This window comes from Entelurus aequoreus, linkage group LG03, assembly GCF_033978785.1.
Source record: "Entelurus aequoreus isolate RoL-2023_Sb linkage group LG03, RoL_Eaeq_v1.1, whole genome shotgun sequence".
Taxonomy (NCBI): Eukaryota; Metazoa; Chordata; class Actinopteri; order Syngnathiformes; family Syngnathidae; genus Entelurus; species Entelurus aequoreus.
In genome coordinates, this window is record NC_084733.1 from 83,718,119 (window position 1) to 83,731,282 (window position 13,164).

Sequence of the window (13,164 nt, forward strand, 5' to 3'; positions counted from 1 at the left end):
CACGCTGAGAGCTCGCTGCCGAGGTTGCCGCGTGCCGGCGGCGGCCATGAGCGTGGTGACGTGGTTGGGCTACGTCAACAGCGCCCTCAACCCCATCATCTACACCATCTTCAACACCGAGTTCAGGAAGTTCTTCAAGAAGTTCCTCCGCCACTGCTGCTCCTTCCACGCCACGTGAGGCAGGGACTTCTTTAGTTATGACAAAATGTTCAACTTGTGTCCTTCAGCAAAGCTCCTGAGATCATGCTAGTCCACTTGTAGTTGGCCTTCATGGCCACCAGAGGCCGCTGTCTTTGCACCTCAAGTCCATCTTGGAAATAAATACAAATGTCTCCAGGCAAGCTGGTCTTTTTTGTGCAGGAGTCATTTGACTTTATCCAGGCTGATTGGCTCCTCCTCCTGGATGGCTCCTCCCCCTCCTGGCTGACAGCAGTGTTGGTGGTCTTTCCAGTCCTGCCCGAGAAACCAGGAACACATTTGAAGTATGACTTATTTTTACACTTTTATGACTGGGACCCTTTTGGGTCCCCAAGAATTTTAGTGGGATTTTTTTTCTTCTTTAAAAGCGTCATTGCTCAAAAAATAATGTTTTGAATTATTGACCTATTCCGCTTTTAAATGTTTTTTGGGAGAAAATGTTGCTTTTTTTTGGCTATCTTCTACAAAAGGGGCATAAAACTAACTTGAAAAATAATAAAACTGGTAATAAATATCTACATCAACTAAAGATTTAGTGTTGAAAGTAATAAAAAAAAAAGTATGACTTATTTTTACACTTTTATGAATGGGACCCTTTTGGGTCCCCAAGAATTTTAGTGGGATTTCTTTTCTTTAGAAGTGTCATTGCTCAAAAAATTATAATGTATTAAAATCAATGTTATAAATTATTGACCTATGTTCCACTTTTATATATTTTTGGGAGAAAATGTTGCTTATTTAATTTTTTTTGCTATAAAAAACAGCTAAAATGTTGCTTATTTTACCCACTATCTTCTACAAAAACTAACATGAAAAATAATAAAAAGAGGTAAAATCTCAAGATCAACTTTAGATTTAAGTGTTGAAAGTAAAAAATAAAAAAATAAATTAAAAAAAGTATGACTTTTAACACTTATGAATGGGACTCTTTTGGGTCCCCAAGAATTTTAGTGGGATTTTTTTTTCTTTAAAAGTGTCATTGCTCACAAAATAATGAATTAAAATCAATGTTGTGACATATTGAACTATTCCACTTTTTAGTATTTTTGGGGAGAAAATGTTGCTTCTTTTTTGGCTATAAAAAACAAAAAACAGCTATCTTCTACAAAAAGGGCATAAAACTAACATGAAAAATAATAAAAAATGGGTAATAAATCTCAAGATTAACTTTAGATTTAAGTGTTGAAAGTTTAAAAAAAATAAAATAAAAAAAAGTATGACTTTTAACACTTTTATGAATGGGACTCTTTTGGGTCCCCAAGAATTTTAGTGGGATTTTTTTTCTTAAAGTGTCATTGCTCACAAAATAATAATTAAAATCAATGTTATGACATATTGAACTATTCCACTTTTAAATATATTTGGGGAAAAAATGTTTCTTTTTTGGCTATAAAAAACATCTTCTACAAAAAGGGCATACAACTAACATTAAAAATAATAAAAATGGGTAATAGATCTCTAGATCAGGGGTCACCAACCTTTTTGAAAGCAAGAGCTACTTCTTGGGTACTGATTAATGCGAAGGGCTACCAGTTTGATACACACTTAAATAAATTGCCAGAAATAGCCAATTTGCTCAATTTACCTTTAACTCTATGTTATTATTAATAATTAATGATATTTACACTTAATTGAACGGTTTAAAAGAGGAGAAAACACGAAAAAAAAAAGACAATTAAATTTTGAAACATAGTTTATCTTCAATTTCGACTCTTTAAAATTCAAAATTCAATCGAAAAAAAGAAGGGAAAAACTAGCTAATTCGAATCTTTTTGAAAAATATAAAAAAAGAATTTATGGAACATCATTAGTAATTTTTCCTGATTAAGATTCATTTTAGAATTTTGATGATATGTTTTAAATAGGTTAAAATCCAATCTACACTTTGTTAGAATATATAACAAATTGGACCAAGCTAGACAAATCATTATTTCTTCTAGATTTTCCAGAACAAAAATTTTAAAAGAAATTCAAAAGACTTTAAAATAAGATTTAAATTTGATTCTACAGATTTTCTAGATTTGCCAGAATAATTTTTTTGAATTTTAATCATAATAAATTTGAAGAAATATTTCACAAATATTCTTCGTCGAAAAAACAGAAGCTAAAATTTAAATTTATTTATTATTCTTTACAATAATAATAAAAAAAATTTACTTGAACATTGATTTACATTGTCAGGAAAGAAGAGGAAGGAATTTAAAAGGTAAAAAGGTATATGTGTTTAAAAATCCTAAAATAATTTTTAAGGTTGTATTTTTTCTCTAAAATTGTCTTTCTGAAAGTTATAAGAAGCAAAGTAAAAAAAACTAATGAATTTATTTAAAGAAGTGAAGACCAAGTCTTTAAAATATTTTCTTGGATTTTCAAATTCTATTTGAGTTTTGTCTCTTTTAGAATTAAAAATGTCGGGCAAAGCGAGACCAGCTTGCTAGTAAATAAATACAATTTAAAAAATAGAGGCAGCTCACTGGTAAGTGCTGCTATTTGAGCTATTTTTAGAACAGGCCAGCGGGCTACTCATCTGGTCCTTACGGGCTACCTGGTGCCCGCGGGCACCGCGTTGGTGACCCCTGCTCTAGATTAATTTAAGATTTAGTGTGGAAAGTGACTTATTTTTATTTTTGGGTCCCCAAGAATTTTAGTGGGATTTTTTTTTCTAAAGTGCCATTGCTCATAAAATAATAATGAATTAAAATCAATGTTATGAATTATTGACCTATTCCGCTTTTAAATAATTTTGGGGAGAAAATGTTTATTTTTTGGCTATAAAAAAACAGCTATCTTCTACAAAAAGGGCATGAAACTAACAGGAAAAATAATAAAAATGGGTAATAAATCTCTAGATCAATTTAAGATTTAGTGTTGAAAGTTTTTAAAAAAAGTATGACTTATTTTTACACTTTTTTGAGTGGGACCCTTTTGGGTCCCCAATAATTTTAGTGGGATTTTTTTCTTTAAGTGTCATTGCTCAAAAAATAATAATGAATTAAAATTAGTGTTATGAATTATTGACCTAATTAAGGTCCCAATTTGTATTTAATGTTCCACTTTTATATATTTTTGGGAGAAAATGTTGCTTCTTTTTCTTCTTTTTTGGCTATAGAAAACAAAAAAACGCTATCTTCTACAAAAAGAGCATAAAACTAACATGAAAAATAATAAAAATGGGTAATAAATCTCAAGATTAACTTTAGATTTAAGTGTTGACAGTTAAAAAAAAAAGTATGACTTACTTTTAACACTTTTATGAATGGGACTCTTTTGGGTCCCCAAGAATTTTAGTGGGGGGTTTTTTCTTAAAGTGCCATTGCTCACAAAATAATAATTAAAATCAATGTTATGACATATTGAACTATTCCGCTTTTAAATATATTTGGGGAGGAAATGTTTCTTTTTTGGCTATAAAAAACATATCTTCTACAAAAAGGGCATAAAACTAACATTAAAAATAATAAAAATGGGTAATAGATCTCTAGATTAATTTAAGATTTAGTGTGGAAAGTGACTTATTTTTATTTTTGGGTCCCCAAGAATTTTAGTGGGATTTTTTTTTTAAAGTGCCATTGCTCATAAAATAATAATGAATTAAAATCAATGTTATGAATTATTGACCTATTCCGCTTTTAAATAATTTTGGGAAGAACATTTTTATTTTTTGGCTATAAAAAAACAGATATTTTCTACAAAAAGGGCATGAAACTAACATTAAAAATAATAAAAATGGGTAATAAATCTCTAGATCAATTTAAGATTTAGTGTTGAAAGTAAAAAAAAAAAAAAAAAAAAAAGTGACTCATTTTTACACTTTTTTGAGTGGGACCCTTTTGGGTCCCCAATAATTTTAGTGGGATTTTTTTTCTTTAGAAGTGTCATTGCTCAAAAAAAAAAAAAGAATTAAAATTAGTCTTATGAATTATTGACCTATTTAAGGTCCCAATTTGTATTTAATGTTCCACTTTTATATATTTTTGGGAGAAAATGTTGCTTATTTTACCCGCTATCTTCTACAAAAAGGGCATGAAACTAACATGAAAAATAATAAAAAGAGGTAAAATCTCAAAATCAACTTAAGATTTAGTGTTGAAAGTTAAAAAAAAAAAGAAAAAGTATGACTTACTTTTAACACTTATGAATGGGACCCTTTTGGGTCCCCAAGAATTTTAGTGGGATTTTTTTTTTTCTTTAAAAGTGTCATTGCTCAAAAATCAATGTTATGACATATTGAACTATTCCACTTTTAAATATTTTTGGGGAGAAAATGTTGCTTCTTTTTTGGCTATAAAAAACAAAAAACAGCTATGTTCTACAAAAAGGGCATAAAAATAATAAAAATGTGTAATAAATCTCAAGATCAACTTTAGATTTAGGTGTTGAAAGTAAAAAAAAAAAAGTATGACTTACTTTTGAATTTTTATGAATGGGACTCCAATAATTTTAGTGGGATTTTTTTTCTTTAAAAGTGTCTGCTCAAAAAATAATAATGTATTAAAATCAATGTTATGAATTATTGACCTATTTAAGGTCGCAATTTGTATTAAATATTCCACTTTTATTTATTTTTGGGAGAAAATGTTGCTTGTTTTTTAATTTACTATAAACAAACAGCTTTCTTCTACAAAACTAACATGAAAAATAATAGAAACGGGTAAAATCTCAAGATCAAATTAAGATTTAGTGTTGAAAGTAAAAATAAAAAAAAAAGTATGACTTTTAACACTTTTATGAATGGGACCCGTTTGGGTGCCCACAATTTTTAGTGGGATTGCTCAAAAATGAATAATGTATTAATATCAATGTTATGACATATTGACCTATTCCGCTTTTCAATATTTTTGGGGAGAAAATGTTTCTTATTTTGCTGCTTTTGCTATAAAAAAAACCATCTACAAAAAGGGCATAAAACTAACATGGAAAATAATAAAAACGGGTAAAATCTCAAGATCAACTTTAGATTTAAGTGTTGAAGGTAGAAAAAAAGTATGACTTTTAACACTTTTCTGAATGGGAACCCACAATTCTTAGTGGGATTTTTTCATTAAAACTGTCATTGCTCAAAAAATATTGAATCAAAATCAATTTTCTACATTATTGACGGATTTAAGGCTCCAATAACTTCACATCAAATATTACACAAAATAATCTGGTGGAAAATGTTGCATGAAGTTTGGTGTACGTGATTTGATAAGGTTTGGTGTACATGATATAAAGTTTGATGTATGTGATTTAATAAGGTTTGGTGTACATACTGTATGTGATTTGATGTGCCTACTGAATTTGATAAGGTTTGGTGTACCTAGTGTACTTGATTTAATAAGGTTTGGAGTACCTAGCATACGTGATAAGGTTTGGTGTACCTACTGAATGTAAAGTGTGATAAGGTTTGGTGTGCCTGAACGTGATATGAAGTTTGTTGTACATGATTTGATAAGGTTTGATGTACCTAGTGCATGTGATTTGATAAGGTTTGGTGCACGTAGTATACGTGATATGGAGAAGGTTTGGTGTACCTACTGAATGTGATGTGTGATAAGGTTTGGTGTGCCTACTGAATGTGATATAAAGTTTGGTGTACCTACTAATGTGATGTGTGATAAGGTTGGGTGTGCCTACTGAATGTGATATATAAAGTTTGGTGTACATGATTTGATAAGGTTTGGTGTACGTGATAGTTTGGTGTACCTAGTGCAGGTGATTTAATAAGGTTTGTTGCACCTAGTGTACGTGATTTGATAATGTTTGGTGTACCTAGTATAAGTTATATGGAGAAAGTTTGGTGTACCTGAATGTAAAGTGTGATAAGGTTTGGTGTGCCTGAATGTGATATGAAGTTTGTTGTACATGATTTGATAAGGTTTGGTGTACCTAGTGCATGTGATTTGATAAGGTTTGGTTCACCTAGTACACGTGATATGGAGAAGGTTTGGTGTACCTACTGAATGTGATGTGTGATAAGGTTTGGTGTGCCTACTGAATGGTGTACATGATTTGATAAGGTTTGGTGTACCTAGTGCATGTGATTTGATAAAGTTTGGTTCACCTAGTACACGTGATATGGAGAAGGTTTGGTGTACCTACTGAATGTGATGTGTGATAAGGTTTGGTGTGCCTACTGAATGGTGTAAATGATTTGATAAGGTTTGGTGTACCTAGTGCATGTGATTGAATAAGGTTTGGTGTACCTACTGAATGTGATGTGTGATAAGGTTGGGTGTGCCTACTGAATGTGATATAAAGTTTGGTGTACATGATTTGATAAGGTTTGGTGTACCTAGTGCATGTGATTTAATAAGGTTTGGTGCACCTAGTGTACGTGATTTGATAAGGTTTGGTGCACCTAGTGTACGTGATTTAATAATGTTTGGTGTACCTGGTATACGTGATATGGAGAAGGTTTGGGGTACCTACTGAATGTGATGTGTGATAGTTTGGTGTGTGGCATGTACCTTCCTCTGGCAGAAGGGGGAGCAGTAGTTGACTTTATGACAACCAGTACATTGGTTCAAGGCCAGACGTCCACAGTTCACACACATCTGCTGAGGAACAAACACTTGTCATGTCACATGCAGTGTTTCCCACACATTCATTTATTTGTGGCGGCCCGCCACGAAAGAATTACGTCCGCCACAAATAAAATAAAAAAGTTTTATTTATTTTTTGTCCTGTCCAGCTTCTCAGGCAAATCATATAGTTGATGTAGATGCCCATATAGGCTGTTCAGATTTACTTTACAAAAGAGAAGTGTAGGATACTTCTCGTGTTGCCTTATTTGTATTTGACCACTACTGTTTTCTGTTTATTTGTTACCGACTGTGGCAGGACACCTCTGCCTCTGTTTCACTTTATGTTGCTGGTAAATAATATGGTTGTAGTAGTAGGCTAAAGTTAAATGATTTAGTATGCACTAATTAAAGGGGCAGAGCTTTAAGAGACATTTTAGCTTTTATATTTTATAAGATATATTTTTTGTAAGAACCACAATTAATAAATATATTTCAGTGAATAACTTATTGTTTAAATATGTACATAAAGTGTTGTAATTATATTGTAAAATGGATGGATGGACGTTTAAAACTAAACTGTTATTATTAATTAGTGAGTATACATTTTTTGAGCCTTTTTAGAGAAAATCATTGTAGTAAATTATGCAAATTACTCGATGTCATGGTGACCACGCCCCCACCGCCAGTTATCTTGGCAGTTTATGGGAAACACTGACATACCTGTGTAACCATGGCAACCACAATGTATCTTCTTCTTTTACCCTTATTTGAACTGTCATTTACCTTCTTTTACCTTTTTTTCATCTTCTATTAACCTTATTTGAACGTACTTTAACTTATTTACCTTCTATTAACCTTATTTTAACATTTACCTTCTTTTACCTCTCATTCACCTTCTATTAAACTTACTTTAACTATTTACCTTCTTTTACCTCTCATTCACCTTCTATTAACCTTATTTTAACTATTTACCTTCTATTTACCTTATTTTAACTATTTACCTTCTTTTACCTCTCATTCACTTTCTATTAACCTTATTTTCCTATTATTTACCTTGTAGTTACCTTATTTTAACTATCATTTACCTTCTTTTACCTTTTATTAATCTTCTATTAACCTTATTTTAACTTATTTACCTTCTATTAACCTTATTTTACCTTATAACTATTGTTTACCTTCTTTTACCTCATTCACCTTCTATTAACCTTATTTTAACTATCATTTACCTTTTACTTTTTATTCATCTTCTATTAACCTTACTTTAAATATTATTTACCTTCTATTAACCTTATGTTACCCCATTTACCTCCTTTTACCTTTTATCTTCTATTGACCTTATTTACCTTCTATTAACCTTATTTTAACTGTTTACCTTTTATTCATCTTCTATTAACCTTATTTGACCTTATTATAACTATTGTTTACCTTCTTTTACCTCTTATTCACCATCTATTAACCTTATTTTAACTATCATTTACCTTTTATTAATCTTCTATTAACCTTATTTTAACTATTATTTACCTTCCTTTAACTTTTATTCACCTTCTATTAACCTTACTTTAACTATTATTTACCTTCTATTAACCTAATGTTACCTTATTTGAACTATCATTTACCTTATTTTACCTTTTATTCATCTTCAATTAACCTTATTTTAACTATTATTCACCTTCTATTAACCATCATTTACCTTATTTTAACAATTGTTTACCTTCTTTTACCTCTTATTCACCATCTATTAACCTTATTTTAACTATCTTTTACCTTTTAGTCATCTTCTATTAACCCTATTTTACCTTATTTTAACTATTATTTACCTTCCTTTACCTTTCATTCATCTTCTATTAACCTTATTCCAACTATTATTTACCTTCCATTCCACATGTATTGTATTTCATACGATCCCAGGTGTGATCAAAGGATATCAGGCACCTTCATGGATGCATGCAACAGAATACAAATCAAAGAGGTTTTCTAAATGGAATCATTTCAGCCCACTTCCTGGTGACGTCACATGATGCCCACGTAGGCCACTGATTGGTGGAGCACTTGACAGAAATCTTACTTTCACTTAGGAGAGAAAAGAGACGTACATTAATGATGAGTTCTGTCATGTCCGAGCTCCGCTTGCCTTCTAGATCGTCTGATGGGTGGAAACACATCCCACTGTGGAACGACTGACACACACACACGCACACACACGCACACACACACACACACACACACACACACACACACACACACACAGTAGGTCATGAATATACAGAATATATCAAAGGTGAAATATGTCACAGAAGGAAGAACTGGTGTTGTGTTCAATGTCACCTGGGAAATAAAAATAAAAAAACCATTAAGTTGGATTGTTGTGTCGTTAAAGACTTGAAATAGAAAAGTTGTCTTCCAATCATTTATTGTCGCTTTGACTCAATCTGAATGTTTTTGTTTTCTTTACAAACTACAAACTATTGTCTTCCAATCATTTATTGTCGCTTTGACTCAATCTGAATGTTTTTGTTTTCTTTACAAACTATTGTGTTACTGCTTGAATAGTGCGATTCTCCGACAGTCCTTGAACGCATCGTGACCAAGAGGCTGAGATGCTTTAACGAAGCCACCGGACGCAAACTGAGAAGCAAGTTTCCCAGCATGCATTGCTGTCACAATCATCACTTTTATCGTTGCTTTAAAGTGAAGGGAATTATATTTATATAGCGCTTTTCTCTCGTGACTCAAAGTGCTTAAACATAGTGAAACCCAATATGTAAGTCACATTTAAAGCAGTGTGGGTGGCACTGGGAGCAGGCGGGTAAAGTGTCTTGCCCAAGGACACAACGGCAGTGACAAGGAGGGCGGAAGCAGGAATTGAACCTGGAACCCTCAAGTCGCTGGCACGGCCGCTCTACCAACGGAGCTAAACCGTTTTAAAGGGAAACTACACTTTTTAATTAAGTCTATCATTCACCATCCTTATGTAAGACATGGTTTTCTTTTCTAATGCATTCTAAACGGTCAAATATGGCAAGTAAGAGGTGGCTACACTAATCTGCCCATAAAGTCCTCTAAAAAGAGTTAATTCTAGATGATAAATCTCAAGGTTGTGGACATATAAACCCACAAGTTGGTCAACGTTGACATCCAACTTGGACCAGAAAGACGCTCATTTTTTAATAATTTGAGAGGATTATGATAAAGTGTGGGTGGAAGATATAAACATCCCATGTTTTAACCTAACAATCACAGATTTTGATAGTTGGCGCCATCTTGGTAGTATGCTAACGTCTCTTATAGTAGCATGCTAACATTTTGTGCTAGTTTTTTAACTAATTTAGTATGTTTTAACCTAACAATCACGGATTTTGATAGTTGGCGCCATCTTGGTAGTATGCTAACGTCTCTTATAGTAGCATGCTAACATTTTGTGCTAGTTTTTTAACTAATTTAGTATGTTTTAACCTAACAATCACGGATTTTGATAGTTGGCGCCATCTTGGTAGTATGCTAACGTCTCTTATATTAGCATGCTAACATTTTATGCTAGTTTTTTAACTAATTTAGTATGTTTTAACCTAACAATCACGGATTTTGATAGTTGGCGCCATCTTGGTAGTATGCTAACATCTCTTATATTAGCATGCTAACATTTTGTGCTAGGTTTTTAACAAATTAGGATGTTTTAACCTAACAATCATGGATTTTGATAGTTGGCGCCATCTTGGAAGTATAATAACGTCTCTTATATTAGCATGCTAACATTTTATGCTGGCTTTTTAACTAATTTAGTATGTTTTAACCTAACAATCATGGATTTTGATAGTTGGCGCCATCTTGGAAGTATGCTAACGTCTTTTATATTAGCATGCTAACATTTTGTGCTAGGTTTTTTAACTAATTTAGTATGTTTAAACCTAACAATCATGGATTTTGATAGTTGGCGCCATCTTGGTAGTATGCTAACATCTTGTGCTAGTTTTTTTTAAACTAATTTAGTATGTTTTAACCTAACAATCATGGATTTTGATAGTTGGCGCCATCTTGGGAGTATGCTAACGTCTCTTATAGTAGCATGCTAACATTTTGTGCTAGTTTTTTAACTAATTTAGTATGTTTTAACCTAACAATCACGGATTTTGATAGTTGGCGCCATCTTGGTAGTATGCTAACGTCTCTTATAGTAGCATGCTAACATTTTGTGCTAGTTTTTTAACTAATTTAGTATGTTTTAACCTAACAATCACGGATTCTGATAGTTGGCGCCATCTTGGTAGTATGCTAACGTCTCTTATAGTAGCATGGTAACATTTTGTGCTAGTTTTTTAACTAATTTAGTATGTTTTAACCTAACAATCATGGATTTTGATAGTTGGCGCCAACTTGGTAGTATGCTAACGTCTCTTATATTAGCATGCTAACATTTTATGCTAGGTTTTTTAAACTAATTTAGTATGTTTTAACCTAACAATCACGGATTTTGATAGTTGGCGCCATCTTGGAAGTATGCTAACGTCTCTTATATTGGCATGCTAACATTTTATGCTGGCTTTTTAGCTAATTTAGTATGTTTTAACACAATCATGGATTTTGATAGTTGGCGCCATCTTGGAAGTATGCTAACGTCTCTTATATTGGCATGCTAACATTTTATGCTGGCTTTTTAGCTAATTTAGTATGTTTTAACACAATCATGGATTTTGATAGTTGGCGCCATCTTGGAAGGATGCCAACGTCTTTTTTTTTTAGCATGCTACTGTTTGCATGCTACCATGTCATACTTTAACAGTTCAAGTTTTTGCGACGTCCTAAAGGTAACCTTCTCACCTCCTTCTGACCTTTGACCCCAGCGGCGTCCCTCTTGGCCTGGTCGATCAGCCCCTTCAGCTGCTGCACGTTGCTCATCAGCGTGTTGGCCAGGTCTTCCAGGCCCTGCCAGGGGTTCTTCTGGACCTCGCTCAGCGACGGCACCATGGCCGCCGCCTCCAGCGTCCTGACCAGCGAGGCCGAGGGGGTCGCCAACGCCATCTTGGCCTGGGGGGACACCGCCAGGGCCGGCAAGGCTGTCAGCACTGGGGAGGGGGAGGGGCAGAGAGAAGGATCCAGGTCAGCGCGATCCACTTCCTGACCTACTTCTCCCTCGCCTCGTTGCCATGGCGACACTCTCCCGCTCAGCTGACCTGCTCAGGTGTGTCCATGACCCATGCTTCCAAGGTCACCTGTCCGCTAAAGTGACTTTGAAGCATCCTCTAATGGTCAAATGTGTCCTTGGAGCAGCACCAAACATAAATGCTATCTACAAGTGACTCCACTCTTCATAGAACAAAGCAGGCTTCACTACACATCCTTAAAAAAAGCTGTGCCAACTATTAATCAGATGTAGGTTTATGAAATCAATTATTATTATTATATCATGAAAGCTACAGACACACACTTGTTAGCATTAAAGCTACAAACATACGCAAATTAGCATTAAAACTACAGACACACACTCGTTAGCATTAAAGCTGCAAATTAGCATTAAAGCTACAGACACACACTCGTTAGCATTAAAGCTGCAAATTAGCATTAAAGCTACAGACACACACTCGTTAGCATTAAAGCTACAGACAAATTTGTTAGCATTAAAGCTACAAACACACGCAAATTAGCATTAAAGCTACAGACACACACTCGTTAGCATTAAAGCTACAGACAAATTTGTTAGCATTAAAGCTACAAACACACGCAAATTAGCATTAAAGCTAAAAATGAGTTAAAAAAGTGTAAAATTAATTAAAAAAATTAGCATGCTAACAATTTGCATTAATATGACTAAGGTGTAAGGCTGGGAAATTACTTTAAAAAGTGTAAAATTATCTAAAAAAAAGTTAGCATGCTAACAATTTGCATTAATATGACTAAGGTGTAAGGCTCGGAAATTAATTAAAAAAGTGTAAAATTATCTAAAAAAGTTAGCATGCTAACAATTTGCATTAATATGACTAAGGTGTAAGGCTCGGAAATTAATTAAAAAAGTGTAAAATTATCTAAAAAAGTTAGCATGCTAACAATTTGCATTAATATGACTAAGGTGTAAGGCTCGGAAATTAATTTAAAAATTGTAAAATTATCTAAAAAAGTTAGCATGCTAACAATTTGCATTAATATGACTAAGGTGTAAGGCTCGGAAATTAAAAAAGTGTAAAATTATCTAAAAAAGTTAGCATGCTAACATTTTGCATTAATATGACTAAGTTGTAAGGCTGGGTAATTAGTTAAAAAAGTGAAAAATTGTCTAAAAAAAAGTTAGCATGCTAACAATTTGCATTAATATGACTAAGGTGTAAGGCTGGGAAATTAATGAAAAAAGTGTAAAATTATCTAAAAAAGTTAGCATGCTAACAATTTGCATTAATATGACTAAGGTGTAAGGCTCGGAAATGAGTTAAAAAAGTGTAAAATGATCTAAAAAAGTTAGCATGCTAACAATTTG

General features: G+C 33.0%; 2 protein-coding genes across 3 annotated transcripts in view; one reads left to right on the forward strand and one right to left on the reverse strand.

Annotated features, from left to right (window-relative positions):
• LOC133646993 (D(4) dopamine receptor-like) overlaps positions 1-341 on the forward strand; it is a 30,934-nt gene extending 30,593 nt beyond the window's left edge. The window contains exon 4 of the mRNA XM_062043002.1: positions 1-341. This exon is cut by the window's left edge and continues 40 nt beyond it. Within this exon, the coding sequence (XP_061898986.1) occupies positions 1-178 (178 nt within the window). The 3' untranslated portion in view covers positions 179-341.
• The window catches only part of deaf1 (DEAF1 transcription factor), a 32,575-nt gene that overhangs the window by 164 nt on the left and 19,247 nt on the right, over positions 1-13,164 (reverse strand). Inside the window, exons 10-13 of one of the 2 annotated variants that reach the window (XM_062043000.1) lie at positions 11,517-11,761; positions 8,795-8,878; positions 6,645-6,734; positions 1-453 (exon numbers count right to left, since the gene is read on the reverse strand). The exon at positions 1-453 is cut by the window's left edge and continues 164 nt beyond it. In XM_062043000.1, the coding sequence (XP_061898984.1) occupies positions 364-453; positions 6,645-6,734; positions 8,795-8,878; positions 11,517-11,761 (509 nt within the window). In that variant the 3' untranslated portion in view covers positions 1-363. The remainder of the gene's footprint in view (positions 454-6,644; positions 6,735-8,794; positions 8,879-11,516; positions 11,762-13,164) is intronic. The other variant, XM_062043001.1, reaches the window with a different exon arrangement.